The 26,902-nt window shown below is 46.1% G+C and overlaps 2 protein-coding genes across 2 annotated transcripts in view; both read right to left on the bottom strand.

Moving 5' to 3' along the window:
• capn1b (calpain 1, (mu/I) large subunit b) overlaps window positions 1–8,716 on the bottom strand; it is a 21,123-nt gene extending 12,407 nt beyond the window's left edge. Inside the window, exons 1-4 of the mRNA XM_076727695.1 lie at window positions 8,541–8,716; window positions 6,376–6,405; window positions 5,337–5,577; window positions 3,941–4,010 (exon numbers count right to left, since the gene is read on the bottom strand). Coding sequence (XP_076583810.1) covers window positions 3,941–4,010; window positions 5,337–5,576 — 310 coding nt within the window. The 5' untranslated portion in view covers window position 5,577; window positions 6,376–6,405; window positions 8,541–8,716. The remainder of the gene's footprint in view (window positions 1–3,940; window positions 4,011–5,336; window positions 5,578–6,375; window positions 6,406–8,540) is intronic.
• Window positions 8,717–9,875: 1,159 nt separating this feature from the next.
• On the bottom strand, window positions 9,876–26,557 carry LOC143319627 (calpain-2 catalytic subunit-like). Its single transcript, XM_076728736.1, has 20 exons — window positions 26,221–26,557; window positions 24,092–24,161; window positions 21,657–21,775; window positions 20,907–21,040; window positions 18,938–19,106; window positions 18,364–18,447; window positions 18,189–18,274; window positions 16,767–16,832; window positions 16,472–16,632; window positions 15,950–16,134; window positions 15,161–15,372; window positions 14,328–14,364; window positions 13,630–13,695; window positions 13,413–13,470; window positions 13,258–13,322; window positions 12,546–12,614; window positions 12,372–12,450; window positions 10,560–10,676; window positions 10,253–10,311; window positions 9,876–10,077 (listed from the first exon to the last, which is right to left on the bottom strand). The coding sequence occupies exons 1-20, from the start codon at window positions 26,455–26,457 to the stop codon at window positions 10,054–10,056; spliced, it is 2,097 nt and encodes a 698-aa protein (XP_076584851.1). The 5' UTR covers window positions 26,458–26,557; the 3' UTR covers window positions 9,876–10,053.
• Window positions 26,558–26,902: the final 345 nt, after the last annotated feature.

Genomic DNA, 26,902 nt, shown 5'->3' with positions numbered 1-26,902 from the left:
ATCCTGTGTGACCTTATACGATCTTATATGATCCTGTGTGATCTTATACAATCTTATATGATCCTGTGTGACCTTATACAATCTTATATGATCCTGTGTGATCTTGTGTGATCTGGTGAATCCAGCTGCTTCACACGGTACCATTTGACCTGCAGTATGAAGTATTAGAACTTGTTTTTCATGTTTTAAAGCTAAACAGACTTGATGATGAACTTTGAGTCTTTTCTAGTTTTTTTTTTTTTTTCAATTATCTCAACATCACAACAGAATATCCTTCATTTCTTCAAACATCAAACGGTTTTTTGATGTCTTTCTGCTGATTGTGAACAAACATGTTATTGTGACACAGTAACATCACAGCTGACATCATGAGGTGATGTGATCATACCTCTGAGTGAAGGAACAGACTTTGTCCTCTGACATGTTTCCAGGAAAAGTTTGTTAATGTGCAGACTGACTCCATTAGCCTGAATCGACACTCCGATGGTCTTTGGGGAAGGACTAATGCTAGGCTAAATGCTAACATCAACAACAGCATCAGCTATTGTCACATTAAGCTACTAATGCTTCAGGCTAATGGAGCTTCAGGCTAATGGAGCTTCGGGCTAATGGAGCTTCCGTCCATCAGACATCCATTCACTGATCAATAAAGCCATCAGTACGAGGTTGGCACTGATGGGCTGAGTGCTTCCTTCAGGTGCTCCCGAAATCTTTTTAGGCCTGCCTCTCAGTTCGAGTGAAGGGAAACTTAAAGCTCCAACACACGATGATACTTTGGACAACAGCGTCCTTCCAGCTTTGTGTTTGTCTGTTTACTCACGACAAGGATTCACCCTATGAGACTCATCTGCTCCACATTCGTACCAACGTGTAGGATCTGTCTCCTGTCAGGCAGTCATCAGGACAGACGGACCGAGCCGTCCACTGGACAGAAGGAGGATTTAATGATATGAATGTCAGCAGACCTCATCAAACAACGTCGGAGGAGACAATGGACATGGACGAAGCTGCAAACAGCTGACCGTCCACAGTGCTCCCAGGGACACTGAGGTCAGAGAAGGAGGACTCCGGTCTGAGACGGGACCCCCAAGCTCACAGGGGCAGGATCCAGGTGATAGACAGAGCCACAGAGGATCATCATCCACCCAGTTATTCACTGCACACGATCAATAATCAATAATCGGAATCTGTGCGTGAGCTCATGTGATGGCTGATGAAGCCACCTGACAAACGTCTGTTTCTTTCCTATCAACACGTTTGATCACCTGTTCATCTGTTACAGCACCGGAACGAGTCATCTGTCATAAAAACGACCTGAACCGAGCAGCAAACATTAGCCAATCAGAGGCAGGGCAGGGCGGGTCTTCCTGGAATGCAGGCGTTCTGATGTGATGACATCAGCATCCAGCAGGCAGCGCTACAGCAGTGTCACACAGCTGGAGCTCCGCCCACCTAGAGAGGCGGAGTCATACTGATCATTCCTGTCCAATCCGTGCCCACAGTCACAGATTATACAACCCCCCCCCCCCACACACACACACACAGAGGCAGGACTCCACCCTGCTGCTCAGAGCTGGTTGGAGATCAGCCAGACTGCTCGCCTTTGTTCTGTGACTCTATCTCTCTCTCTCTCACACACACGCGCACACACACGCGCGCACACACACACACACACACACACACACACACACACACACACACACACACGCACGTATCTCACATTACAAAGACAAAGACTAGACAAACTGGTCTGGTGGTCTGGCTCTGTCCCGGACTGCCCTCTGGACTCCATCGAGGAGGTGGGTGAGAGGAGGATGTTAGCCAAGCTGACATCAGTCATGGACCCCCCCCCCCCCCATGTCAGACATCATCTCAGCTGTTTGCTCTGCTGTTATTTATGTCTAACAAAGCTAGACACACACACACACACGCACGCACACACACGCACGCACACAGACACACACACGCACGCGCACGCACACAGACACGCACACACGCACACACACACACGCACACAGACACACACACACAGACACACACACGCACACAGACACACACACGCAGACACACACACGCACACACACACACGCACACACACACACACACAGACACACACACGCACACACACACACACACACACACACACACGCACACACACACGCACATCAGGACCCTCACCTGGGCACAGACACTGCGCTGTGGGTCGTTTCTCTTCGTTGCTTTGCACACGTGTGTTTTACGTCTTCGTGTACGAACGCGTTGGTCAAATGTTTGTTTGACCTCTGTCTCCTTGTTCAGAGCTCCATGTCTCCTCCTGTTCTTACTCTCACCCAATAAAGCTGAGTCTCTCCCAGTGCATGCTGGGAGCTCTGGTCTGTCATACAAAGGCTGTACTTTGAACCAGTAGTGTGTATTTCGTACTGTGTACTGTTTTCTGTTGTAGTACAGCTGCATGTGAGAGACCAGGCCGAGCGGTTTCTGGTTCTGAAGAGCAGAAACAAACAGTAACACAGCTGATGTCAAACCACGGCTGTTCATGATCTTCTTGTTTACCTGAGACATGGGTAACACCTGTCTGACAGGAAGCAAGCAGATTCACCTGCGTCCGGTCTCATGATTTCACTGCAGGTGAGACGTCAGCTGGAGCTCGTCCTCCTGCTGTTGAAGCGTAACGTTATCGACCAGCAGCTCACTTGCTGTCACTCTGATGCACTTCAGATTATTGACTACAAAAAGGAAACAAACAAAAGGCCGAGGGGACGGTGAGGTCAGGACACAACGGGGACACGGTCCAACAGGGAGCCCCAAGACAGGCAAGATCCAGGACAAACAACTGTCCAGAAACCCTGGAAAGGCCTGGAAAGGCCTGGAAAGGCCTGGGGAGGCCTGGGGAGGCCTGGAATGCTTGACACACAAGGTACAAAGATAAACTGGTGTGAGGGACAAACACAGACTTAAAGACACTTCGAAGGAAAGACTAACGAGGGACAGATGAAACCAATCAACAATCACAAAGGCGGGAAGTGAAGTGCCTGAACCAGGCAGAACAGTATATATTTCTCACTAAAACAGGAAACAGACAGCAAACAAACCCCAGGACCGGACATTTCCCGGAGCTCTGCAGCTGATTCTGGATCAGCGGGACACTGTAATCAAACAGCAGGACAACAGCTGACATCAACACAAGGACACAAACTGTTTCCTGAAGGAAGCAACACAGTTTACTCCCGCCGCTGTGGGGGACCTGAGCACCTCACGTCTGCAGCTCATCCACCTGTCGATGTTTCACCACCTCAGGTATGAACGTCACGTGACCTCGAGTGATGTCACTTGAGTCGTTAGAAAGAAGTGATCTGACCTCTGAAGCTAGCTAAGCTATGCTCGCTGCTGCTGTCATAACACAGCACACACAGTTGTCAGAGGGACCGCTGCATTGTGGGTAATGTGGGTGCCAGGTTTTAACCAGGAAGGAGGACGTGTGATATCTGCCGTTATGATTTCAACCCAACGCCTTTTCAATTGATCGATGAGGTGGATGAACCTTCACCTGCATCTGATCAAACACCTCAGTGGTGTACAGAGGAAGAGTGAAAGCAGAGCAACACTTTAACAAACAGCTGATTTCATGGACATACGTCTCATCCGTCATAACGTCAGACTGTCTGTCCACACATGAGCGCGGCATCGTGTCTGTCTGTGTCCCATTTAGTGTTTGCATCGCTTGCATAGATGCCACAGGACACACAAGACTCCATTATGCTACTCCCACACACACACACACACACACACACACACACACACACACACACACTCACTCTGCTGAACTGTTTACTCTCTGACTCATGCAGTCAGCTGGTCTCTTAGCGACGGTCGTCAGGGAAGTTCCCTTTTAACCACAGACAGACTGTGTGAGGTCACATGACCAGCTGACAGGACTCACCCAGCGCTCCCTGACAGATGTCCGTCCTGGTGGCTCCGCCCACAATGAACTGAGGGTTCTCCGTCAGCTCCTGAAACAGCCAATCAGAAACACCATCTGTTTTTCTCTTCACAGTGCATCAGAGGACATTAGCTCAGGTGGTTTTTCAGCAGGTGGAGCTGAGACACTTAAGACAAACGGACATGGTCTGAGTCAAAGATCACACGTCTTCTTCTTGGAGTCTAATAATGACATCAGAGGACACATCCAAAATACCTGCTTCATGTTTTCACGATTTCTGCAGTATCACAGTGATCCAGTGACAGCTGTCAGTATGAGGACACTGCTAACAGGAGCTGCTAACAGGAGCTGCTAACAGGAGCTGCTAACAGGAGCTGTTAACATACATAAGCAAGCTAAAAAGCTAAATTAGTGTATGTGCATTTCACTGCGCATAACAGTGTGACCAGAAATAAGGCGTCTGATGTCTGAAATTACACTTGTATGCTAACATGCTAATATGCTAAATGTCACATTTACAACATGTGTGCTAACCCTGATCACACTTTGGGGTGGGGCCTGCACAGCCTCGTGGGGGCACTGCTGTGGCTGTGGACTTTGTTTTCATATCCAACAATCACTGTCATCCTCTGAATACTCAGCTCTGTCTGATTTATCTGTCAGTCTTCACATCCTGCCACAAACAGTTCAGGACCACACAGGAAGCAGCATCCGGTTCAGCCAATCAGGCCTGAGATTCAGAATAATGAGTCTGCAGCAGTTTGGATGAACTGAATATTTGTGGCAGTGTGACAGTCAGCTGGTCTGAGAGGCTGAAGACAAAGACACCTCTGTGTGAACGCCACAGAAACCGAATGTTTCCTCTGATGTTTGATTCACTCGGTTATCATCAGCCCTTATTCAGGATCAGGGATGAATTCTGAGACAACAGGCTAACTTGACCTGTTAGCTTTAGCTTCAGTCTGTTAGCATGGTGCCATGAACTGGGACCTGTTAGCTTTAGCTTCGGTCTGTTAACATGGTGCCATGAACTGGGACCTGTTAGCTTTAGCTTCAGTCTGTTAGCATGGTGCCATGAACTGGGACCTGTTAGCTTTAGCTTCGGTCTGTTAGCATGGTGCCATGAACTGGGACCTGTTAGCTTTAGCTTCGGTCTGTTAGCATGGTGCCATGAACTGGGACCTGTTAGCTTTAGCTTCGGTCTGTTAGCATGGTGCCATGAACTGGGACCTGTTAGCTTTAGCCTCAGTCTATTAGCATGATATCTTTAACTAGGACCCATTAGCTTTAGCTTCAATCTGTTAGCTTGACATCATGAACTGGGGTCTGTTATCTTTAGACTCAGTTTATTAGCTTGATATCATGAACCGGGACCTGTTAGCTTTAGCACCCTTACTGTTGGTCTTTTCCACTCCACCCCTCTGGTTTTGGCAGTGAATGGTCCGAGTTCCTTGAAGCCCAGTGAGGCTGGCTCTGCAGGAAACACTGGGTCCTCAAACAAGGATCCATTCTGCAGACAGTCCTCCTTCAAGGCCTGGAAGTCCTGGTTCAGGTAGTGTATAGCCTGCTGGACCGAGCCCAGACCTACAGCCCTCTGCCGGTCTTTCTGGATCCGCATGGACACACCTCCAAACATCCTAAACCACAATACATCAGAAACAGATGATTGTGATTAATGTGGTTAAGACGTTCATGTTCCCCTCAGGATGAACCGTGATAACTTTATTGATCCTTTGACTTTTCATTTGGCGCCAACATGAGGTCAACATTTGAATGTGTCCAACACTCTGATTCATGACCAAGAACCTGCAGAACTGATGATGTTCAACCTCAGCTGAACTTTGTGTTTACTGCTAACTAGCTAATGCCAACATGCTAACAGGCTTAAGTAAGATGGTGAACATGGCAAACATTATACCTGCTAAACATTAGCATGTTGTCATTGTGAGCATGTTGAACATGCTGAACATGCTGATGTTAGTGTCAAGCTGGGACACGGGGGACAGAAAAGACTCAGCAAGATGCCGTGTTGGCCAATCACACACATGCAAGAACACCTTCCTGGTAGGTGATTCTATGACATGAATGAACAAACCGGATCAGAGGACATGTGTCACCTGGACCCAAACCAACACCAGCACAGACCCCCACACTGCTTCACTGCAGCTCCACCACCTTCAGTCCTGATCTACCATCAACCATCTAAAGACGTACAAATGACCACAACGAACACAAAGCTTTGACCAGATATTTCCAGTACGTTCTCTGAGTCCACGGCCGGTTTGCAGCCAGTGGAGACATTTAAACCCATGTGGGGGTCTGTGTGGGTGACAGGGCACAAATGAAAGCAGGTGAAGAGGATATAAATCCAGACTACCAGATTAGAGACAGTTTAGATCAGATTAGAGAGACAAATAACAATCATGCACCTGTACCTGATCTCCGTCCAATGGGCTCGTTGGAAGCTGACGGGAAACAGAAGCCTGGTTAGTTCATCAAATCCTGGAAACAGATCAGACTCACAAGTTTTACTTACAGCTGTTCTTTACTCCTGTTTACTACAACTACAAGGATTTTATTCACTGAGCAAGACTCCAAACAGGCAGCCCAATAATCAATCAGCAGACTGACTGAACACTGATCAGCAAGTGTTCTGATCATCAATCAATCACTTCAGCTGACGCTCTTCTGTCACACTAACTGAATCCTGTGTGTGAAATGCGTCTTCAGGTGAGTGGCGGTGGAGGAAGTATTCACATCGTCAAGTGTTACTGGATCAGAGTATTTCATGTATTAATACGTTAACATGTTTTCTAAACTGATCACATGTTACTACGACTCAGAAAGTTACTCAAGTACTTCAAAGTTCTACTTGAGTAATGTTTGTTTTCCTCTGCTGCAGGAAGGAGACCATGAATCAATGAACGCTTCACTCACTTTAAATATTCATGTTTTTACAGGAAACGTTACAGATGAACGAATGAATTGATAAACTGAGAAACTAATGTGCTGATCAGATGATGGGGAGGATATTGATGACAGCACAGTCTGATGGTCTGAGCTGAGCAGCAGCTTCCTGACAGCAGATCAGCTGACTCATCAAAGCTCGCTGTGTTTCTGGAGCTCCACCAAAATACCACACTGGTACCCACTGGGATGTGAGCAGTGACTGGTTCGATTCCAGTTCCAGTCTCTGTCTGTGAGAACAGCCACAACATCACTGAGACCAGTTTAAAGATGCAGTCTGCTGTGAGTCGGTCAGTCTGGACAGGACCAGTACAGAGCTCCCAGGCCGGCCCTCAGACCCCCGGGGTACAGAGCTCCCAGGCCGGCCCTCAGACCCCCGGGGGTACAGAGCTCCCAGGCCGGCTCTCAGACCCCCGGGGGTACAGAGCTCCCAGGCCGGCCCTCAGACCCCCGGGGTACAGAGCTCCCAGGCCGGCTCTCAGACCCCCGGGGGTACAGAGCTCCCAGGCCGGCCCTCAGACCCCCGGGGGTACAGAGCTCCCAGGCCGGCTCTCAGACCCCCGGGGGTACAGAGCTCCCAGGCCGGCCCTCAGACCCCCGGGGTACAGAGCTCCCAGGCCGGCCCTCAGACCGCCTGGGAGCTCCGTCTGCTTTACGTACGACCAGGTGAGCTATGATTAACCACACATCGATCGCTCGGCTACTCTGTCCTCCATCGTGTGGCCCCCGGGGCCCCGAGTCAAAATCTATTTTAAAGCCCTGAATTATTTTAGTTTATATTTATTGGTCGCCTCTTTTTTATCTTGAATCAAACTGTTCATCTTCATCATCAATGCATCTGCCAATCAACTTCTTTAACAACAGACCGACTGTTGGTCATTCTTCTGTCTTTGACTGTCTGAGCAGAAAAGACAGAAAGACACACGCCAAAGAAATATTTTGACTTAAAAATGACTTCAGTATCTAATCAGCTGTTTCCAGTGAACGAGGAGTCGATCAGTTCGGGTTCAGGTTTCTTGGGTTCAGGGCAGACAAGCGGTTGGTTGGTTGATTGAAATACAGAGACTGAAGAGAAACCTGGAACTGTTCTCTCTGCTAACGTTTTCTGATTTTTTTCTGTGTAATAAAATAAAAATAAATAAATAACGTGTTTCCTGGAGAGACTCAGGTGCTTCCTGCCAATCATCAGCCTGATATTAACACCTGGTCATGGAGCCATGAAACACAGCCTTTCCTCTCCTCTCCTCTCCTCTCCTCTCCTTTCCTTTGCTCGTCTGTCACCTTTTGTTGCTCTCAGGTGTTTCCTGTATTTCTGTCCGGTTTCACATCCAACATTCACTCTGGACACACAGTTTGATCAGTGATCACCCACTGCAGAAAGTGATCAGATTCCACTAACGAGGATCATTTAATGATCGGTGTGTGACGCTGCAGGAGGACTTCTCCGATTGGTTAATAAACAGAACGATATTTATGCTGAATCAGCCGAAAAGCAGAGAAAACAGCCGCTCCAGCTTTTACAGCAGAGACATCATCATCATCATCATCATCATCATCATCACAGACTCACATCAGTCCCACAGACCAGTTCAGACAGCAGCTTCAGACCAGTGAGACCAGCACAAACACTCACCGGCGTGTCGCTCCTCCGCGCCTCAGTCCGCTGGAAGCTGTCGGTACTGTATACTGTAGTACTGCGAGCAGTACTGTGAGCTGTGGTACTGTGAGCAGCGGTACTGTGAGCAGTACTTTGAGCTGTAGTACTGTAAGCAGTACTGTGAGCAGCGGTACTGTGGATGCAAGCGATGTTGTTGTGGATGCTTTGCTGCAGCATCCAGCCCCGCCCGGCGGGAGGGGCGGGGCCACGTCGTCATCAACACTATGGGTGACTTAAAGAGACTGAACACAAACAGTTTCATGATGTTTGTGAAAAAAGAACAAAATCTAAGCAAACAACAGGAAACAGTGTGCTGGTTCATGTCCACTCTGCAGAAGAAGGCGTGTTTGACCGAAAGAACATGTAGTGTTTGTTAAAATCCTCTCAGTGTCATTCGTATTTATCAGTCAAATGCAGGTCGGTATTAATGGATTGAGGCTGACACGTTTTAATTGTGCGACAGCGATGACGTAAGTGACAGCGCACAGGACGTGACCTCAGTATTGTCTGAAGGGTTTTCTGATTGAGCTGATGAGCTCACAGAACCTCCTCTGTAAAAAGTACAGAATGATTTCAGAGCTGTTGTATTTTTGACAGCTGGCTAGAAGCTTCCTCATTTCCAGCCTTGTGCTAAGCTAAGCTAATCATGTCCAGGACCCATGTCCTGGTCACACAAAGGTGAAGCTCTCTGAAACATATTTCTCAGAAAGATTCCACTAAATGTTGGATTGTTCTCATTTGTTACTCAGTAGCTAGCAAGCTAACATGTCAACTGGATAGTGATAGCTCTCTAGCTAACACGTGTTAGCTTGTTAGCACTGAAGATTTATAGTTTGGGGATTTAGAGATTGAAATCATTTTGAACAGTCAGAATAGAATTTGTACATAACATGCCCACCCCTACTCCACCTCTGATTGGCTCTGACGCTGACTTTTCTTCTAACCTTAACCAAGCAATGAACACTAGCCAACCAGACAACATGTGATGGGTCTTTCTGCAGATTTCAGAATAATGGGCTGCCTTAACATTGGTCAGTCCCTTTCAAACTGACATTATCTTGACAGCTAATGCTAGCATAACATTGTTTAGAATAGCACAGATACGATGTTTAACAGTTCCACCGTGATCTGTGGGTGTTTAGTGATTATTGTGACGCAAATGTTCTGTTCCTTTTTGGTTATTTTTTGTTTGTTTTGTTTTTGATGGAGCTAGCAGTTTCCCCCTACTTCCTGTCTTTGTGCTAAGCTAAGCTAAACCTATGTCTGTGGTGGACACAGTGACAGAATCACAGAACACATCTCGTCAGCCTGTTAAAGGGTTTGTGGATAGATTTATTGACTTTACATCATCAGTCCGGTAGTGTATGGAATACAACGGAGGCCTCGCAGATAAAACATGAGCAGTGACAGGAAGAGAAGCTGCAGCTGTAAACATGAATATGGCGTCCTGCAGTAACACTGAAGCTCTGGGCAAACATGGAGCAGCGGCTCAGATCATGGAGAAGTTTAACCACTGCAGGAAGAAGACAGAGGAACCAAGTCTGAGTCAACACCTGAACATTTCTTATTCATTCATACTGGATTTCACTGACTGTGAGGTAATCTTCCGTCATGGCTGGACCAGGTCCTGGTTCTTCACACAGACTCTGAACGTGTTAACCATACTTCGATGTACTTCCTGTTCTCACCTGGTTGAAGTCAAGTTCGATGGAGCCGCTGTCGCTGCTGTCGAGCTTCTTAAAGATCCCTGAGGAGAAAAACAAATCACACATCAGAGATTTTCTGACAGCTTGAAGCTGTGTCAGTTAGCATACTTAGCTAACTTTTGAAATGTTGATGTGACGGAGCCTTAAGTCCCAAAGAGTTATATTTGTCATCTTCTGCAAACATATTAAGTGCTGCACGTAAATGAACATCTATATCAAAGTTGCTTTTCTAAATTTTTGTCCTGCAGCCTTAGCTTCATGGTTAGCCATCAGACTGTGGAGGACTCACTGAACATCATCTCCAGCCTCATCAGACAGCCCACAAAGTTGTCGAAGTCGATGGTCATGTCGGGGTCAGAGTATCGAGCCACCAGCAGCTGGTAGATGGTGTTGTTGAGGGTGAAACCTGGAGGACGACAGGAGGAGTTACTGTGGAGAACAAACCAGACCATCATGCTAACGCTAACGCCTCGAAAATTCTATCGTGAATGACTTTATGATTTTGATATATGCTGTGAAATCTTAATACATATGAGCATGTCAAGACAAAAAACCTGAAATTAAGAATAAGTTCACTTCTCTTACAACTAAAACTAATAAAAAACCAAAACATGCCCATTGCTTCCAAAGCCACAACACAACGAATCTGCAAGAAAAAGTACAGCTGCTAACACTGCTAACGAACCTCCAGCAGGACGTAACGTACCATCACCGTCAGTCTATTGACAGAAAAGTGTTGAGTCCAGACAGCAGCAGCAGAAAGAAACACACAAACATGATTCATTTTATTAATATTATTATTATTATTATTATTATTATTATTATCATAGTATTAACTTCGTACTGAAGGAGAACCACACAGAATGAAAGAAGAAGAAGAAGAGGAAGAAGAAGAGATGTTAGTGAGGAGCAGAAGAAGAGAAGATCCTCCACAGGAAAACAGTTTTATTTTGAAAGTTCTAAGTGTGAAGATTCCTTTTGTTGACCCTCTGAAATGGATAAAATGACCAATCGCATGTCTGAGATGAGTACAGTACAGTTCATCCAGTACAGCTGAGACACAGTCATTCCTTCCCACTGAGCTTCCTTTAAAAACAGATGTGACTGCAGTGAGTCAGCTGGAATCTCCACGACTCCCAACGTCCTGAAGTTAGCTAAACACAAACATGTTGGACTGATTCTCTGAACCAGGAATCATCTCATGGACTGACGCTAAAAAACAGTTTACCTGCTGCAGACACTTCTATGAATTCATGGATGACTCTTAAGGAAACACGACAAGGTGCAAAGTGACTGAAGCTCCTCCTCAGAGTCACAATCAGTCAGACAGAAACACATGTGACATCACTTCCTGTGGAGATCATTATCTCTGAGGATCCAGAACAAACCTCCAGAAATCCACTGAGAAACCAGAGAAGAAGACTCAGTAGAATCATCCTGTTTTTAAGTTTTCTTTAGTATCACAGTGATCCAGTCTGTACATCCATGAGTACTCTGCTAACAGCTAACTGCTAACAGGAGCAGCTAACTGCTAACAGCTAACAAACAGGACAGAGCTGCCAGTCCTGCAGCATTACAGGCAACAAACAGCACAGAGGTCAAAGGTCACACACCGAGGAGCACCATATGTACCGAACGTGACTAACGTTTCCACACAGCTGAAGCTTCCGCCTTAAACTGCAGCTATGACAGTATAAAGCAGAGCGTTTGTGCTGCAGCCGTTTCTTCCTGTTGCTTTAGAAGCCAGAACATTAGTTCAGCTGAGAGGTGGTGTCAGAGCCCCTGAACATCACAACCAGATGTTCAAAATCAATGATCTTCGTCCTTTTTGGCCTCTGCAGAAGGAAAGACCTGAGATCAGCTCTACAAAGAGCTCAGAGTCTGCTCCAGAGCCACTTGGACAAAATCATTTTAGACTTGTTTGGCCGATGTGAAACAAACTCTTGATCTGAATAAACATTATCAATTATCAACAGTTCTGTGTTTTAAGTCAAACTTTGATGGTGAGTAACGTGAGAAAAGAGTCATATAGTCATATTCAAACTCAGTCAGTGTGCGTCTCCTGCAGAACAGTAGAAGACGAGAGAAAAGCTGAACTGACCTGCGTCTTTGAAGGCGACTCTCATTTCTGGAGTGCTCATGGTCCCCGAGTTGTCAGAGTCGTTCTTCTTATAGATCGACTGCAGACGCGTGAAAACAGACAGCTGCTGTTGGAAAACTCGTCGGGCGGATTCAGATATTTGGATTTAAAGGTCAAAGGTCACGAAGTTCTCACCAGGTATCTCTGCACCTTCTTCCACAGAGTGGCGAACTCTCCAAGGCCGAGCTTCCCGTTCCCGCTGTCCTGCTGAAGAGTTAAGGATCTTTTTGACGGTCCTGCTGTTTCTTTCTGTGATGTACAATTGGACCAAAGTGCAGTGAAACGTTGCGTCGTCCACCTCTGCAGCTAACGTGGAATAAAATCTGAATGACGCATTTAATGTGTGTCAGTTCATGAGAGAGATGGAGGGAAGTGTACTGTAGGCGATTTTTCTCTTTTGGTTGAAGTTTGTTTGCATCTCTTAAACAAGTTGACCAGCAGTAAATACCAAGAATCATGATCACACTCAGCGAACATGAATACATGTTCATGACAGCAGATGCACCGACGTTTAAAATGCTAAGGTTTGAAGAAACAAAAGGTCAAGTTCAGACAGAAAGCATCTCCAAGGGTTGATCCTCGCCGCTGAATCGTTCAGATTTTTGTGAAACAATAAAACGTGTAGTGACTGAAGATGAAGACACTCTGACAGCTGCTTCAATGACACTTTAAACAGAAGTTTTAACTAAACTGACTTTGTTTCACTTTAAACCATCAGAAAAACAAACATGGCCACCATGTTCATGTTTGTTAGCTCATGTGCTAACGTTAGCATAAACTGCCCGTTGGCTGTGTTACAGCTCTGACTGCAGAGTGTCAGGAAGCTAAAGGTGATGTTCAAAGATACGTCCATCAGGTTGACCATGACCCTGCAGGTCTCCATGCTGAAGCCGTCAGTTTTGATATCAGTTCCTGTGAAGGAGAGACAGGAAGTTAAAGCCAAAGCTGAACAGGTGAACTGGTGAACAGGTGACGTGTGTTGAGGTTTCAGCTTTAACTTACGTTTGCCAACAATCTTGTTCATGATGGTCCTGAGCTCCGCCGCAGAGATCTCCATGTCCTGAAACACAACAGGAAACATGTCACACCTGGACACCTGCAGATCGGCGTACACCTGGCCGCCACCATCACCTCATGTGTGATGGAGTAAGAGGCAGATGGTCCTGATTATGACTCCTCTGTTCCAACAGTGTGTTTCTGTTTCAGAGAGAAAACTTACGTCTCCAGCGAGTTTTGAGAAGAGGCCTCTGAATCCTGCATCCACTTCCTCATCAGACACCATCTCCTGAATGAAGACGCCATGACAACAGTCACAACATGATTCACTTTCTTCACACTGTAACATTAAAACTGAGAGCAAACTGTTGACTGACTGGAGACCAACCAGCAGCCTGAGGTTTGTTTTCATCACCCATTCATCTGTTCATTACCTTTCATTACAAATTCCTCGTATGTGTAAAATCGTACTTGGCAATAAAGCTTTTTCTGATTTTCTGAACAATGGGCTTTTATGGACAACACAAAATAATATCAGAGTCGGAATAAAGCAGAATTATTTGTTAAGCTGCCTTTGTGTTGGATGCAGTATTCAGAGTTTGTTGCTTGACTCTTTTAGGTCGTCATTTTTAAGTACACTTTGTGATACATTTACATTCAGTAGATAAAAACAGTGTTATCATGAATGAGCTGGATTTCTACTTGATGCCGTGGGTTAATGGGAGTTGAAAACCTTCAGCGCAGGTTTGTTTTCTAGTTCAGTGTCAGATCACCAACATTACAATGATGTATTGTACTTGATGAGGACGTTTCCTGCTTAAATTATGCTGCCACAGTAACAGTGATTTCACTGTCACTGACTTTATGATACAGAGCAACAGTGAGCTGCACACATACTCACAGAACTGGAGCTTTACTTACATCTTCTAGCTCAGCGTTGACCGGGTCGTCACAGGGTCTGACGGGACGGAAAGTGTTAGAAAACACTGGAAGCACTGATCGCATATTCAGATGAAGTCGAATGCAAACACACACACACACACACACACACACACACGCACATGCACACGCACACACACACACACCCACCCACCCACACACACACACACGCACGCACGCACACACACACACAAACACACACAAACACACATGCACACACACACACACCCACACACACACACACACACGCACGCGCGCACACACACACACACAAACACACACAAACACACATGCACATGCACACACACACACACCCACACACACACGCACGCGCGCACACATGCGCACACACACACACACAAACACGCACACACACACACACACGCGCGCGCACACATGCGCACACATGCACACACACACACACACACACACACACACACACAGCCACACACACACACACACACACACACACACACACACACAGCCCACCCATAAACACTGACAGTCTTTCTGCTTTCACCTCTTCCCCAGTGATCAGTAACAGCAGGCCTACATTGCAGGTCTCAAAAGCTCCTTCAGAAACATTTGAGTGACCACAGAAACACTACAGACAGGTTTTTGTGCAGACTGTGGACCTGAACAGGGACCAAGACCAAAAATGTGTTTGACTAAAAAATAAGTCTGGGCTGAAATCCAAAGAAGTATATCCAGTCCAGACTGCCCAAAGACCTTCAGCACTGACTAAATAAGACAAGATTGAGTCCCCTGTTACTCCCCTCACAAACAGACCAGCAGAACCAGTTTCAAAGTCTTACTGGGTTTCTGTTTGCTTCTCAGAGAACACTCGGATGCAGAAGTCTCCGTTGAGGTGCGGCTCGAAGGTGGACGGGACGATCAGGTATTCTCCAGGCGGCAGTTTGAAGCGAGAGCTGACTTCACGCAGGTTGATGAAGGTTTCTGATCTTGCCGTCTGAGCATGGGTCAGGAAGAAGTTCTTATCCAGATGCACCTCTCTCTGCCCTTGGAACTGAAGGGGGGAACAGCCAATCAGGATCTTTACATTTATATCTAATGTCTTAAATTAACATGCTGAGTTACAGAAATGCTAGAAAAACCAGAGGAAAAAAACATTGGATCCAGTTTTTGAAAGACCATCCTAATTGTTTTTACACGTTTCAGGCAGTTAACCTCAAATCTTGAACAGTTTTAGTTTCCTGCTGATCATTTTCCAACTTGAAGCCTGGCAAGATGGATCCTCAGCTTTTGTGATCTTGTGAATTCAGCTGCCTCGCAATGCACTTTCCTCACCACCACAACACTACAAAGCAATACTTTTTAAACTGATGAATCGAAAAGGTGATGGGGCCCTGGATGGGCAGGTTGGTTTGAGGTCTGATGATCTGAATGTGAATGAAGAGTGTTTTTCATCCTTTGACCTTTAACCTGAAGGTGTTGTCAGGGGTCCAGAGCTCACCTGTTTTGGAACCTAAAGCAAAACAGAAAGCAGGAGAAAGGTTTGCTTCGAAAGTTGTTGAATCTGTACTGCTGTGTCATTTATCCTTAAGATCCTTTAGATCCTTTAATTCTTGATCTTCTTCTTCGACTTCTTCAGTTCTCACCTCATAGATGGCAAATCCAACAGTGTGCATGTCCTCTCCTTGTTTCCGGAGCTTCCTGCGGTTCTTCTGGATCAGACCGACCACGAAGCTGCAGCCCACTTCTCCATCATCTGGGTCATCATCTTCCTCCTCCAGCTTGATCACATACTGAGGATTCGTCCAGAATGTGTCTGCAGAGGAAAAATCAGCTTCTAGTTACATTAGGAACATCACCTCACATCAGGAAACTCTTAACACCTCCAGCTCCATCAGACATCCCAAAATCTGTTCCAAATGTACCAAAAATATACACCCTAATGAACCTTTACAGGGGAAGAAAAAAACTCTCCCTTATTCAAATTAGGTCCAGTCAGATGGGGTCAACCTTGATCAATGCTAGGGTACCTTCAGTTGGGGTGTTCTTTACTTATTAATATCATTTCAAGTTGAAGACAGTGTATGTGCTAATCATGACTTCATCTCAGCAACAGTTCAGTGTATGATAATAATAGAATTTCCAGTACTTACAGGGGTGGTTTCTGCAGCCTCCAGCGGTGGATCCTCTCCTCCAGGTGCCATCAAACTTGCTGACACTCCAGTGTTTGACAGAATCATCTTCGATGGTGTCGGGCGTCAGAGTGCACACCTCAATACGAGAGTAGTGACGCAAGAAATCTTTGAAGGACATCCTGCAGAGATAGGACAGATAGGAGCTCTCACTGCAGCTGCAAACACCATCACCACCATGTGTATCTACAACTGCGGGGACTTTGTGACCTCTGAGCTCATGGTAGAATGTTCATATTTCAGACACTCTTCCTACCAGAACTCTCCATCCTCAGCATTGGCATGTGGGCAGTCTCCCTGCACAGAGTTCCATTCAGATGATCTGTATGAACATAACAATAATAACAATAAGAATACTATTACAATAGCACAGATTTAATTTCGCACATTGCAAGAAAACATGAAAACAAGCTTAGTAAAAAGTACTTAAAAGGACACTATTTGAAGACAACTGAGGTGCTTTAGTGCTGCTTTGAAACAACACACTGGGATATACTGTAACTCACATTAAGGTGACACTGGTGATCTCATGGATTGTATAGCAGGGCACATCAACCTCTCAGCAGATAATGTTATTTCAATGAAGAATGCACATTGTTTTCCAAACAACAAAACCTGAGTCACCAGACATTAAAATCCTCTAGCATGAAGAGGAGATTTTCAGAAACGGGGACAGGGAAGAGGTGAAACGGGTTTAGAGACTCAACATAACTCCAACAGGCAGAAACTTCTTGCCTGGGTCACGTCCCAAAGAAGGCACGCCCTAGTGCTTCCACTGACTACAGACCAGTGGTGCTGACGTTCCACCTGGTGAAGTCCCTAGAGAGTCTGTCACACCTATAGCCCTGAATAAACCATCACTAGACCCTCTTCAGTGTGCTTACCAGCCTCCTTCCCCATGCCTATACCAACCTGGACAGGCCACTTTGCACTGTGAGAGTCATGTTCTATGATCTCCAGTGTGTTCAACACCATCCAGCCTGCCTTGTTGGAAAGCAAGCTGATGGTGATGCAGGTAGATGTAACTCTACAATTGGGCTGCATCAACAAATGGAAGGAAGCTGGCTACAAGGGAGATGTGGACTCCTTCACTGGGTGGTGTGGGTTGAACCACCTGCAGCTTAACCCTGGATGTGGAAACTGTGCAGAATTGAAAGTACCTGGGAGCACATCTGGACAACAAGCTCAATTGGCCTAAGAACACAGACACTGTGTACAAGAAGGGCCAGAGCTGCCTCTAGGCCTGATTTCATCGGAGGCCCCAGCCATTCAACATCTGCAGTAGAACCTACAGAGCATCATGGACAGTGACTCTCACCTTCTCCATAATGTGCTGACAGTGTTAACTGAGAGTTTGTCGTGGCATGGGTCACAAACACACTGGAACTGGGGCTGAAAACAGGAGTCAGCACCCTCCAACCAGGTGTTGATGGTCCTAACTGTGGGTTTCACATATTCAATGATGAAAATAAATATGGAAATACTCAGAAATATGGTCAGACTGTCACAGGTGGGGGACATGTACTTTTGCAGCTGCACTGCACTGCTACACTACAGACTGAAACCAGTGAGCCACTGTTCACCATCTGAAGTTTTACCAGTGTATGTGTATAGTATAGAATTGGCCAGTGCGGAAGTGTGTCATTTTGTATGTCATTGTTGTGGCTGTTTTGGTTACCCGTCACTCCAGGCTCCGGTCCACTCCACTTGACCCCAGGGGTTCCTCATCCTCACCAGCTGCTCCTGTCGACCCCGGAAGTTCACCTGGAAACAGTGCACCAACATTTACATTCTCCTCTTGTCCATAATATTTCTTTCTGATCTCATTTCTCATTTTAAGGAAGTGACTTTACCTCCACGGCACCTGTTAGCGAGTAAGCATGGCCTTTCACCAGCTTCTGACGGGTGACAGCCTCAGAGTCTGCGGCACTGGTGATCTGCACCAAAGCAGCAATGGGGACAGTTTAGTCATCGTCACCAAAAGTCTTTTCTTCAGAGATTAATCTTTAAGGATAAAGTTCAAATATTTATTTTCCTGTCTCATATGCTCTTCTTGATTTCCATCTTTTCAGAAAATATTTGTTTCAGGCCTTTTTCCTGCACCTCAAACTTAATATAAATATGAAAGGTTCCTCTAGCTGCAGATTTGGAGGATGAACTGTGTCATATTGAGCCTTAATTTCTGTTTCAGTTCAGTTATGTTTCTGTAGCAGACTCCAGCTGCAGGGATGAATGAAGCTCAGACTACTGCTCAGCTACTTGGTGAATTTGTTTGACAGGAAATGCTAAAGTTGTCTTTGTAATGAATAGGAAAGTGTAGCTGGTTTTGCTTCAGCTAATCAAAAGTGTCTGTTCTATTCTTAAATTAGAATATGTGTTACTGGACACAGTGAAGATAACTTGTAGTGTTTGTTCCTCCAGACTAACATCGATGGAGCAGCCCAGAAGGGCTCCAGCCTCCAGGGCCTTCTTGATGATCTGGAATAGGTTGGCAGGGGGTCGTTGAAGGTCGTAGTTCTCAGCGATTCCACCTGTGAAATCTTCAAAGCCCTCAGTGGTGGAACCGCCGGACAATGCTTCATAGCAGCCGTTCACTCTGTGAGGAAAACAAAGAGAAGAGCAAACTGAATATTAAAGCACAACTACACCCAGGACAATAAATCTGTTTGTGCTGCCATTTAGTGGCTGCAGCAGGTTCTGATCTGTCTCTGTGCAGTAGAGGGCTTCATACAGCTGGACATGGTATGTGTAGAAATGAGCTTCCAACAACACTGACAAACTGCTGACTTTACACATACGCAGATGATACAGTCCTTCATAACTCTGCAAGAACAAGAGAGGAACGTCAGCAGGACTCTGATGGAGGATAGTTTAGAGTCTCATGGTTTAGAGTTGATGAACGATTCCTTAACCCTTAAAAACTATATCTATGTACCTTGGCCTCGCAAAAACTCTTATGCAGCAGAAAGCAGAAAAACAGGAATAAAGTTAATATCTACGAGCCGACCTTCTTGTTTATAAAATTTCAATGCAGCTATGCTTTATCTATTTTCATTTCATATTTACTTAATACGGAAGTCCTTTGAAATTTAAGTCCCTTTTTCTGTTTTACTTCCATAAGAAAGGTAGTTCGAACATCTCTAATACATTCAGGGATTCATGTAGGTTGGCTGTTGTGCCCATTGACAATTACTTCTGACGTTCTACCATCGACCAATTGGAGCTTTTGTAGGTGGGACAAAGACCATCAATGTCATCTGCATAGCTTGGTACTTACTACACTATTACAGTATTTTGCCACATCCATGAAAAATAGTGAAGACAAAAATGCAGCTGTACAGGTTGTTGTCAATGTGACAATAAAGAACTTGAACTTGAGGTCCACTCGCAAACATTTTCATCAACATGACAAATTTGAAGTTAACAGCTTCTGACAAGCTAAACCACAACTTCTGTGACCTCAACAGGACAGATAGTCACTGCTGATTGGTCAGAGAAAAGGTCTTCAAACTGTGAAGTGCCTCCCCAGAGAGACGTGAGAGATGTGAGGTAACAACATTGTGTGAGGTGAAAGGACAGGTGCATGCAGGTGTTAGTTATTGTAGTTTGTCTGATGATTTGACTGTTTACCATCGTCAGCAGGTGGAACTGCAGCAGTGACACACAGCTCATGGAGCTGATGAAGTTACTTTAAAACACTTGGACATCAAAATCAGAAATCACCCTTCTTCTCAGGGTCATGACTCAGTCAAACCTGAACACACAGGCGTGTTTAGGTTCAATGTGACTCACACTTCCTCATAAACATCACAAGAAACAACACGAGAAAAAAGATGCTTACGGTAAATCTGCATCTCTATTCACCTCTGACCTGCAGCGTTAACTACTGCACCAGTTTACCAAGGGCTCAGAACATTCTGCCCTTTGCTTTAATAGCACCAGCCTCAGATGTGGAGCTTGTCAGCGAGTTCTGCTCTGTGGCTGCAAACTCTTCCAGTTTGCTCAAATGCAGTGGACACAAGGACGCATTAACCTTTACTTTAATGAACTATTTTGCAGCAGTAATGTTCTAGTTGAAATCAATTTGAGCCTTACTTTCAACACTGACATCAGAAAAAGAACTCTGACTGGTGAAGAAACACGAGCAGTTTTGTCAAGTTTGTCAAAGACAAATCAAATGCGATCAGTAAAATTATGACCCAAACTTTTCAGCACCATAAGACTCAGATCCCAAGCTAATGAATTTCAGATATCAACTCTGGACTAGAGTGTTGTTATTACTGATAGAAGTGCTGGAGAAAACTTTCAAATAAGACTGAGAAAGGTATCGGCCTGTTCCCTCAGTTGTGCTTGGTGAACAGATGGTTGTCAGACTGAATCCCCGGTCTGGTCTTACTTGGCGTAGGCCTTCTCCAGCAGAGCGCTCCAGAACTCCCTCCCCTCCGCTGAGTGGACAAACATCAGCTCTCCGTCTTTGACCGGCAGACGGTCGTCAATCACCACGTCCACCCACTCACCGAACTGCCAGAACTACAGACCAAGAGAAGAGGAACAATGTGACACACAATGTAGACTTTTACTTTGAAAGTCTCTTTTGTAGTCATAATTCTTCTTCCTGTTCGCAGCTTTAAAATAGATTCAGTTACTGTCTGATTAATTCAGTGGTTCAGACTTCTCTGAATCCAACTGAAAACCTTTATGACTCCAGATATCATTTTTAAGAAACTTCAGTCTGGTTTTCTGTAGATTAAAACTGCTTTCTCACCTTTCAGTTTGTTTAGTTTCTGGCCTCTTTACATATTGGCATCTATATGGAGATGGATTTTGCAATAGGTTCTAGTGAGAACAATCAAACCTCTGAGGTGATTCCAGTGTCTACATTGTCTAAAAGTGAAGCTTCAATTAAAGCAGAGTGTGACCAAACATTACTGTTGGACCAACTAGGAATGAGAACAGCTTAGAAGCATCGATACTAAAGAACTCACTAAGTCACTGGTTATGTTTGCAGTTAACTGAAACTGAAAGTAACCGCTGACATGGTCACTTTCATATGTGGATGCTTTCTTTAATAGATTTCACACTGACTGTGTTGAGTTTTACCACAGTTCATGGAGACTAACAGTTTAACATCACACATTTCTGTTACCTGGAAGTGAAAGATGCCGGCGTAGTCGTCCCCGAAGCCCTGGTCAGTGGGAACAACTCTAGCCATCACATATTCATTGAGCGTCAGCGAGGCGATGGCTGCCAACAGCCAACAGTCACCTGGACAGACAGGAAAACAATCAGTAACTCTAAAACTGAGTCACCACGGCCCTTTACAGGCTGCAAACAGTACCCTGATGATTTGTTGAATTTTTATTGTCTGGACACTAGTGGAGCTTCTGCAGGTGGCAGGTTAGCTGATTTGTATGTGAAGTCTTCAGTGCAGAGGGTGAAGAGGAAGGCAGCCAGGACATTTCGCTGCACAGCCCCCATGTTGGGCTCACAGTCCTGTATCCTCACAGACTGTGGTCGGTTGGTGGGGTAGTCCATGATCCATGCTGTGAGGTGGTGGTCCACCGCTGTGCACTCCAACTCTTCCATCAGAAACGTGGGCGGTATGGAACCGAAGGAGTTGAAATCAAAGAACATGATTCTCACTGGGTTCCAGACTGTTCCAGGTGAGAGAGGGATCCATGTAGGAGGCAGATGACAGCCTCATCCACCCCAATGACAGGTTGATAGTCAAACTGCGGTGGGTCCACTGATGGGCTCACCAGGGGGACCTGTCCCTCCAGAGTCTTCATCGGGTGTGAAGTCAGAACCACCGGCCTGCTGCTGTTGAGGTCCTTGGTGTTCAGAGTCTGTGGCTCTGGTGTCACCTGGATGTTTTACTCGGCTGTGGCACTCTCCCCAGCTTCAGTCTCAGATTGAACATGTCTCCAACTGCACAACTGGTCTGGACAGGACTTGAAAAGTCTTGAGCTGATGCCATCTGGACCAACAGCCTTGAGGGGCAGATTTGGACAGTGTGCTTGAGGTTGCTCGGGCTAAAGACAATTTGGGTAGCAGCAGGGAGGACTGGACCAGGGGACGGGCAGATGGCTATATACTTTAATACCAGCTGTAGAAGAACGCGACCCTGGACTCGTGTGTTAAGTGTGAACAGGATAAATAAACGAGTTTTAGAGGCGATCAAACAAACTCTGCCGCCTGTTTGGAAAATGTTCTATGAGCCTGATGTGGTTTTTGTTTGTGGGAGGAGAAAAGAGCCTGTGGACCGTTCTGTCCTTCCTGACCACAAATATTCACTGCATGTTTAATGCAGCTCATCGACGGGAGGTCTCACTCTGAACCACATTCCTGGACCGCCAGACGAAAACTGTAGTTTGAGTCTGAAGCTGCTTCAAACGTTTCCTGTAAACTCTTACAAAACAACTGAGAGTCAAAGATCTGCTGTGGTTAAAGAAGGCACGACAAGCTGGTGAGTCACCACCACAACAGAGCGTGTGTGTGTGTGTGTGTGTGTGTGTGTGTGTGTGTGTGTGTGTGAGTGTGTGTGTGTGAGTGAGTGTGTGTGTGTGTGTGTGTGTGTGTGTGAGAGAGTGTGTGTGTGAGTGAGTGTGTGAGTGAGTGTGTGTGTGTGTGTGTGTGTGTGTGTGAGAGAGTGAGTGTGTGTGTGTGTGAGAGAGAGAGAGAGAGGGTGTGTGTGTGAGTGTGGGTGTGTGTGTGAGTGAGTGTGTGTGTGTGTGAGTGTGTGTGTGAGTGAGTGTGTGTGTGTGTGAGAGAGTGAGTGTGTGTGTGTGTGAGAGAGAGAGAGAGAGGGTGTGTGTGTGAGTGTGGGTGTGTCAGGGTGTGTCCTCATTGGCTGACAGTACATGCCCCCCCCCCCCTCTCTGGTGTGTGAGTCAGTGTCTCTCGCCCCCTAACAATAGGCCTGGCAGGCCTCTTCCTGTTGTGCTCCTTCCTGTTCAGCCAATCAGGGCTCAGCGTGGTAGCGCCCTCTGATTACAGCAGGGTGCAGGTTCTCAGCTGGTTCTCGTTAAGGTCTCTGGTTAGGAAACGAGCTGTAAACATGGCGAGCGGTGCTCAGCTCTGCCTCCCTCCTCACACGCTCTGAGACAGAAATCTGCTGCTGAGAGTTAAAAATTATGTCTGATGAGGTTTTTACAGTTTCACTCATAGAAATGAAGACGACCTCCACTGCCTCCTCCTCCTCTTCTTCCTCATCCACCCCCTCCTCTTCCTCCATCTCCACCACCTCCTCCTCCTGGACACAAGCTGTGACCTGCAGGCTTCAAGTTTCCCGTGCCATACTGCACCCTGATTGGCTCCAGACTAGCTGTGATGTCATAAATCGAGACCTATCAACCCTCTCGTATTTTACCTGCCGTCCAGATGGGAGGAGGCTTACCTTTTAGTGCATCACTTAGGGGGAAAGGCCACATGAGCAGACGCAGTTGCCAGGCAACCAGCAGAGACTCCAGGAAGTCTGTACCTGTTTACCTGTTCACCTGTTCACCTGTCTGCATGGGAGCAGCTGCTTCTGACTGAAAGTTAACTCACTCTGGTGTGTTCAAGGCAGTCAGGAAAACTCACCGAGGGCTCCCTGGCAGATGTCGGTCCTGGTGGCTCCACCCATGATGAACTCGGGATTAGAGACCAGTTCCTGATGGAGGAGACGGAAGACTGAGAGACGGACCATCAACACACAGACACTGAGATTCAGTACAGATGAAGGAAGAGTTCAGGCTGATTGAAAGTCCTGTCCCCATGACCACCTGCTGGTTGTCCTCGTTTTCTGTCTCTTTGTGGTCGTTTTCTGTCTCTTTGTCCTTGTTTTCTGTCTCTTTGTGGTCGTTTTCTGTCTCTTTGTCCTTGTTTTCTGTCTCTTTGTGGTTAGAAAAAATAAGTTTTCCAGTAAGTAATTCCATTAATTCCTGAAACATCTGTCGACTGAAACAATTTAAATAACCAAGATGACCTTTGAACTGAACGCTCTAAGGTCGGAAACATCCTGCAGGTTTGAGTGTTTCTGAGCTACCTCATGTTTCTGTGTATGAGAAAATACTGTGTACATTTACACGTGTACTTGTTGTATTTATTCTGCCTCGTCCTCTGTACTCCGTTACACTCATTCAAGCATGTTGAATTAGAGCCGCCACTCCCTCCTCTTCCTCTGCTCTCCACTTCCTGCTTCTGAAAAACGCAGTGACACATCTGCACGAGGATACAGCTCAGTACACACAACAGTGTGTACAATCAAGTACTTTTCTATTGCATTTTCAATACCTCAAAGTACACTAACACTGACACAAGATGTGATAGAAACTCTATCAGTGTGTGTGTGTGTGTGTGTGTGTGTGTGTGGGCGTCTTGTACATTTATTGAAATAAATGTAATGACACCCAGTGATGTTTCCCCTCTCCTCCCTGTGTGTGAGTGCGTAGTGACTCATCTCTCTGGTATGTAGGATCTCTGAGTCACGGCTTCATGTTCAGATATTCCTGCAGTTTTCTTCAAACGGTCTCTTTTGTGGAGTCATAAGAATAAAAATAATAACAACAACAACAACAACAATAATAATAACAACAATCATAGCGGAGCACTGACACAGTGTTTCTGCTGCTGCCTGCAGTCGCTCCGTCAGACATTTGGTTTTATTAAAGATATTTCTGCAGTCAGTCAAGTGTAAACGTCTGAAACGCCGCGTCACATGACACCAGGACAGACGACGCGTTCTTTCACTTCTGAACATTTCAGCGTCTTTAAGGTCAAACAGAATGTCTCCACAGGATTCGTATGTCCTTCTTTTATTTGCTTCGTATTTTGCTGGTCGGGACGTTTCTGGGCGTCGACCTTTGGGAGGCGGGCATGCAGCCCCCAGCCAATCACAGCGGGCAGCTGAGGTCGGCTGCCTCGGTGCTGCCCCCCTCTGGTACATCGTAAATCTTACTGTATATTTAGTTTATTGCCTCATCATTGTTTTTGTATTTTTGCATGATTTAACTCATTTTTTGTTGTTGTTTTTGCCTTTTTGTCCTCGTTGAGTCACTTTCCTTGTACGTGCACACATGAAGCTGATTCTGATGACACTATTATGATACTACTGTGACATTACTATGATACAGTACCTCTGTGATACCTGTACTACTGATATCTCACTGTCTCTATCTCTGTGATAATATCTATATCTGTACTTCTGTGTACAACATGCAGGCTTTACTGTAGATGACTGTAGATCAGGAGGAAAAATCTGGATAGTTTCTCTTTCTTTCTCTGCTGCTGTTGAGACATGAGATAAACAACATAACCTGATAAATCTCTGATATCTCTGCACGTCTTTAACGTCTGTTTGCTGAAGCTGAACACAGACTTCTGCTGTTTTCATTTACTCTGTAATAACTACAGTGACTGTATAATTACTGCAGTATTTGTACAATAACTGCAATATCAGTATAATAACTCCAGTATTTGTACAATAACTGCAGTATCTGTATAATAACTGCAGTATTTGAACAGGCTCGTATCTGTCTCTGGAATATCTGTACGATAAGCACTTTTTTGGAGGGTCCTGTTTTTCTCCAGCAGCAAACTACACCCCCCCCCCCCCCCCCCCCCCCCCCCCCCCCGTCCGACACACACACAGCCGCCCCGCCCCTCCAACCCCACCCACCCATCCTGAAGTAAACCCTGATCCAGATCTGGATCCAGGCCCGGGTTCTTACCGTGGGCCTCTTCCAGGTGACTCCCCGGACCTTGTAGGAGTTCCGGCCCAGCTCGTTGAAGCCCAGAGCCTCGGGCGCGGCGGGGAACGTCGGGTCGCAGAAGAGTTTTCCGGCGGAGCGGCACTGCGCCCTAAGAGCCGCGAAGTCCTGGTTCAGGTACCGCGTAGCGTTGGCGTTGGTGCCGAAGCCCGCAGCCAGGGCGCGCTTCTTGGCCAGAGTGGACGCCACGCCGGACATGATGAAGATCCAGAGGGAGAAAAGTGAGGAAGACTCTGCAGCTTGTTGTGGCCAAACTTTTCTCTCAGAGCAGATTTTCAGAGTCAGACCTCCGCCCCGAAAAGCGAGCGGCAGAGGAGGAGCCAGACCTCCTCCTCCTCCTGCGGCCTTTCTGAAGCAGGAAGCTCAAACACAGAACAAGTCCTAACGGAATGAAATGAACGGCCAAAAGTCTGTGGACAGCCCTGCCCGCATTCTTCACCACTAAAGCAGTTTTACAGCTTCGGGGCTCAACTGAGAAAAGCTTGTGATGCGTTTCAGGCAGGAAATACATCAGCAACAAGGGGGACGAGGCAGAATCCTGTTTTCTGACAAACATTACAGAGCGATGGAGCGAATCCAAAAAGACCGGTCTGGATCGACTCTCATCAGAAGCACTTTCACATTTTCACATCAGTATTTTCTC

The sequence above is a fragment of the Chaetodon auriga genome, chromosome 4 (assembly GCF_051107435.1).
Source record: "Chaetodon auriga isolate fChaAug3 chromosome 4, fChaAug3.hap1, whole genome shotgun sequence".
In the NCBI taxonomy this organism is placed as follows: domain Eukaryota; kingdom Metazoa; phylum Chordata; class Actinopteri; order Chaetodontiformes; family Chaetodontidae; genus Chaetodon; species Chaetodon auriga.
Note: the sequence above shows the minus strand (reverse complement) of the source record. Positions and strands in the feature narration are given on the sequence as shown.

What these genes read in the sequence shown, in the direction of transcription:
- LOC143319627 (XM_076728736.1), bottom strand. Translation starts at nt 26,457, where the DNA reads ATGTCCGGCGTGGCGTCCACTCTGGCCAAGAAGCGCGCCCTGGCTGCG. An exon ending in TCAACGCTGAGCTAGAAGAT is followed by an intron (nt 13,696 to 14,327) that starts GTAAGTAAAGCT and finishes GTCTTCATTCAG; the next exon opens with GAGATGGTGTCTGATGAGGA. An exon ending in TCGAACTTGACTTCAACCAG is followed by an intron (nt 10,078 to 10,252) that starts GTGAGAACAGGA and finishes TTCTTCCTGCAG; the next exon opens with TGGTTAAACTTCTCCATGAT.